Source organism: Bidens hawaiensis, unplaced genomic scaffold (assembly GCF_021521415.1).
Source record: "Bidens hawaiensis isolate Kalapana, Puna unplaced genomic scaffold, B.hawaiensis_p1.1 tig00001575_1, whole genome shotgun sequence".
Classification (NCBI taxonomy): domain Eukaryota; kingdom Viridiplantae; phylum Streptophyta; class Magnoliopsida; order Asterales; family Asteraceae; genus Bidens; species Bidens hawaiensis.
This window is the reverse complement of record NW_027491088.1, coordinates 2,488,974-2,493,404: the sequence shown is the minus strand read 5'-3', so window position 1 is coordinate 2,493,404 and position 4,431 is coordinate 2,488,974. Positions and strand designations below refer to the sequence as shown.

Here is a 4,431-nt window from a genome sequence, read left to right as displayed (position 1 = left end):
ATATATTAACTAATATAAGATAAATAAATTGTAGTTTTATTTATTCACGGGAGTTTGTTATCGTAATTTGTATCTCACTCGTTCGACTTTCTTTCTTGTTACGTATTGTGTGGTCAGTTTTCGTGTTTTCTCTTTTCTAGATAAGTTTGTAATTAGTCTCGTCATGTCTGGTTTCTAATTTCTTACTAGCCGAGTTTATAAATAAAAAATATAAAAAATTAGCTGTTTAAAAAAACGAAAAAGAAAAAAAAACATAGTTAAAGTGAAAAAGAGACATGAGTTTAATGTTGTTGAAGCATGTGTTTGCTACCTTCCATCCTAGTACCCCAAATAACGGCTTTCTTTTTCTTTTTTTTTTTTTACAAAAATTATTATGTCAAATATTTACAGAAATCAGACAGCTTTTCAATTTCAATTTCATTTCTTTCCTCCTTGAATCTTCAATCTTGTCTTCAACCATTTAATCCCATTTCACAAGCCCTAAATTCATTAAATTAATTCACTTTCAACCCACTAGCATTGATGTTATTATTGTTTTAATATGCATTTGAGTCTTTGAAAAATATGGTATATGCAGCAGCAGCTTTCATGGATGCTGGATCAAGATTTAGCAGTTTGGAACTCATTGGCAAAGGGTCTTTTGGTGATGTCTATAAAGGGTATTTTTATTTTATTATTATTATTTTATTGAAATTTAATCTGCAAGTTAAAAAATTTATGAATTTGATTATATGCTAAATGTTGATTTGCAGGTTTGATAAGGAACTTAATAAAGTAGTTGCTGTTAAAGTTATTGACTTGGAAGAATCGTGAGATTTTGTTCTTTTAATTATTATTATTATTATTATTATTAAAATATTATTTAGAAGTAAAGTTTTGTGCTTTATTGGTTGCAGAGAGGATGAAATTGAAGACATTCAAAAGGTATCTAATTATCAATTTATGTTTGTTTCTTGAAATTCGATTAAGTTCGTGCGTTTATTGAATTCTGGAATATTGAATTTTGATTCAGGAAATAGCAATTTTGCAACAATGTCGATCACAGTATGTTACAGAATACTACGGGTCGTATCTTCACCGAACGAAGCTATGGATAATAATGGAATATATGGCTGGTGGCTCGGTTGCTGAGCTGGTAGGTTATTTGTTCTAACGAATTTTAAATGCGTATCGTTGAATTTTAAGAAGTAAAATTAAATGTTTGTTACATAGATTCAACCGAATCAACCGTTGGATGAAATGTCAATCGCGTGCATTTTACGTGACTTGCTGCACGCCATTGAATATCTGCATACCGAAGGAAAGATCCATAGAGATATTAAAGGTTTGAACTTTATAGATTACGTGCTTTAGTTTCTTTCTTTAGTTGGAATATTGTTAAAATAGGGTTACACTAGAGAAATTATTTGTTGCACTTTGTTGTGTTATGAATGAATGTAAACAGGTCTTTTTTGACAGCTGCAAACATCTTGTTGACCGCCAATGGTGACGTTAAGGTACATTGTTTTTGCTCAATTATGCCAATTATGATTAATGTGATCTTTTGTTCATATTGTATTTGGATTTTGTGACAGGTGGCAGACTTTGGTGTGTCTGCACAACTAACCCGAACAGTTTCTAGAAGAAAGGTTATATTAATATTATCTAACGCACGTGTGTTTGGAACCGACAAATCACGGATAGTAATATTAATATTATGATTAATTGTGACAGACGTTTGTAGGAACGCCATTTTGGATGGCGCCAGAAGTTATTCAGAATGTAGATGGATATAACGAGAAGGTCCCACTTCTGAATTTCATTACTCGATTTAATTTTTATCTTGTCGACTTTTAACACATTACTACTTTGTTTGACTTTGGTCAACACAGGCAGATATTTGGTCTTTAGGAATAACTGCAATTGAAATGGCTAAAGGGGAGCCTCCACTTGCTGATCTTCATCCAATGAGAGTTCTTTTCATCATACCTAGAGAAAACCCGCCCGAGGTCCTTTAAAATCATTAAATTTATTTTTGAATATTAAATTTTCATTTAGTTTGATTAGCCATTGGTTCTGTTTGCAGCTAGATGAATATTTTTCTCGTCCTTTTAAGGAATTTGTTTCATTGTGTTTAAAGAAGGTTCCTGCTGAGGTATGTTAGTGTGCGTGTGCGTGTCGTGTTAGTCTTTTTCTAATAATATTAATACTGCTTTTATATTCTACGGTTCAGAGACCAAGTGCAAAGGAACTTTTGAAACACCGCTTTATTAAGAATGCAAGGAAGAATCCAAGACTCATGGAGAGAATCAGGTGCTTTTATAGTGCTATTAATCTTCAAATATAATACATATAGTCTATCTTTCAGTTTAATATTAAAATGTTCACTTTTATTATTATTGTTATTATTATTTGTTTCCATTAAAGCATCTAACTTGACCAAATCTTTCTATATTGACAGAGAAAGACCAAAGTTTCAAATCAAGAACCTGGAAACGCATGGAATTGAAACCGTGAACGTTACCAGACAACCACGAGTTGAAGAAACTGTTCGACCCAGGTGGAATACTATTTACATTTTTACCCTCTTGTTTCTAAATAATTTGCTGACTTGTACTTTTGATCACAGTGGGCAGGGTAGAAGAAATGGTGGATGGGATTTTGGCACGACCGGGAGTACGGGTACATATAGAAGTACTGTAAAGCCACCTCAAATTAGAGACCGCAAAACCGACAGTCATGCAACCCAGAAGAGAAATATGGAAAGTGGTACCAGACGATTACTAGAAGCTTCTAGAGGATCCGATCATGTTAGAAAACAAGATCCTTGCAATGATGATATTGTGTCTATGGATGGCATGGGAACCGTTGTTGTGAGATCTTCAAGAACGCATAGTTCGTCACTTTTTAGTGATCAAAGTACCATGGTAAGCTTCACTTGTAAAGTTTTAATATATTTTCTTAATTTTGTTGTGACTTTGTTAGGGCTTTTGTTATAGTCAAGTAGCACATTTGGTTCTCTTGAAGATGCTTCCATAAATGGTACTTTTGTCTACCGTGGTCAACGTGATGACTCAGATTCTCCACGCACTCGGTCAAGGCTCGGAATCCAAGAAAAAACACCATCCGCTTCGCACGAGGATAGTGCATTAAACCTAGCAGAGGTTGAATACTAATAATGATAATTATATTTATATTAACAATTATGTTGTGAAACGTATCTTATAATATACTTAGTTGAATTTTATCAGGCAAAGTCTGCAATTCAAGGAGGAATGAATAAAGGACATGCTAAAGATAAGTCAGGTTTAAACAAGGTTAATAAAGGTGTCCAAGAAAGTATTAAAACCGAGAAATCAACAAAGAGGTATGGTTTCTTCTAAAATCAGCGAATTAAAGTTAATATATTTTGAAATATTTTAATCCTTGATTTAGACATTCGAGCGACTATTGTGATGCAATAAAAGCATTCTCAAAACCTCACCATGCAAGCAACGATGAAGAGGGTGCCAGGTCAGCTGCTTCGTCGGCATCCGCTCCACTGTCGGTTCTCATAGTCCCCTCTTTGAAAGAGGTAAAAACTTATTATATATTCGGTAATGATTTATAAAGAGTTGAATAATAACACTAATAATAACATTGTGAGATTATATATGAATTTAGGCGGCTGCAGATGATGTAGAGGCGTCTGCTGTTCGTTCAGTGATAAATTCATTGATGGATATGGAATACACTAAACCGGGATCTTGCGAATTTCTTGTCACCAGGATTCTTCACCGGTTAGCAAGGTAATTAGTTACTTGAATATTTTCTTTTATATTTCTTTTTAATTGTATTTATGAAAATGCATATTTAGTTCAAAGGAAGCATCATTGAAGGATCTGCAAAAGGTGGCGTTACGTGGATTTTCTAAGAGTAAAAAGGCAATAGAGCCGGAAAGTGTAAATGCAGAAGCAGAGAACAAAAAAAAGCAGCCGAACAAAGAGACTCTGTCAAATTGCAACTCAAGCTCGCTTGCACAGTTCTTGTGTTCAAGGTCTGTTATTTTTTAGTATGAACTGTGAGTTACTTTTTTGTCAAATTACAATCCACCTTGTTAATTATTCTTTCGGTGCAGATGGCAATCGCAAGCTTCAAGAGATCTCGACTCAACTTAGAGAGAGATGGTATGTGGATTAGAGTTACAACGCCTTTCGGTGGATTTTGTGTTTATTATCATTATTAAATTATTCAAATGTGAATAGCAGGAGAAGTTAGTTGCATTTCTTTTAAATCCACATTGTTATGGTCTATACCAAACCAGCAATCAGTTAATAGATATTGAATTTGAGAATACATCAAATGAATAATTTAGTCTAATGCAATGAGAAATTGGTAAAAAGATATGCATCGAATGAACATCGACGAGAACTGTTCCCACATGCATGTTACACTCAAATCCGAGTTTGAATA

The 4,431-nt window shown here is 33.6% G+C and overlaps 1 protein-coding gene across 1 annotated transcript; it reads left to right on the top strand.

Moving 5' to 3' along the window:
* Nucleotides 1-582: 582 nt before the first annotated feature.
* Nucleotides 583-4,189, top strand: LOC143585808 (uncharacterized). Its single transcript, XM_077067506.1, has 17 exons — nt 583-659; nt 753-809; nt 897-924; nt 1,013-1,135; nt 1,213-1,324; nt 1,459-1,496; nt 1,575-1,628; nt 1,714-1,782; nt 1,872-1,988; nt 2,066-2,134; nt 2,213-2,292; nt 2,441-2,906; nt 2,979-3,143; nt 3,231-3,346; nt 3,415-3,553; nt 3,643-3,767; nt 3,836-4,189. Exons 1-17 carry the CDS (start codon nt 589-591, stop codon nt 4,029-4,031), a joined length of 2,025 nt encoding a protein of 674 aa, XP_076923621.1. The 5' UTR covers nt 583-588; the 3' UTR covers nt 4,032-4,189.
* Nucleotides 4,190-4,431: the final 242 nt, after the last annotated feature.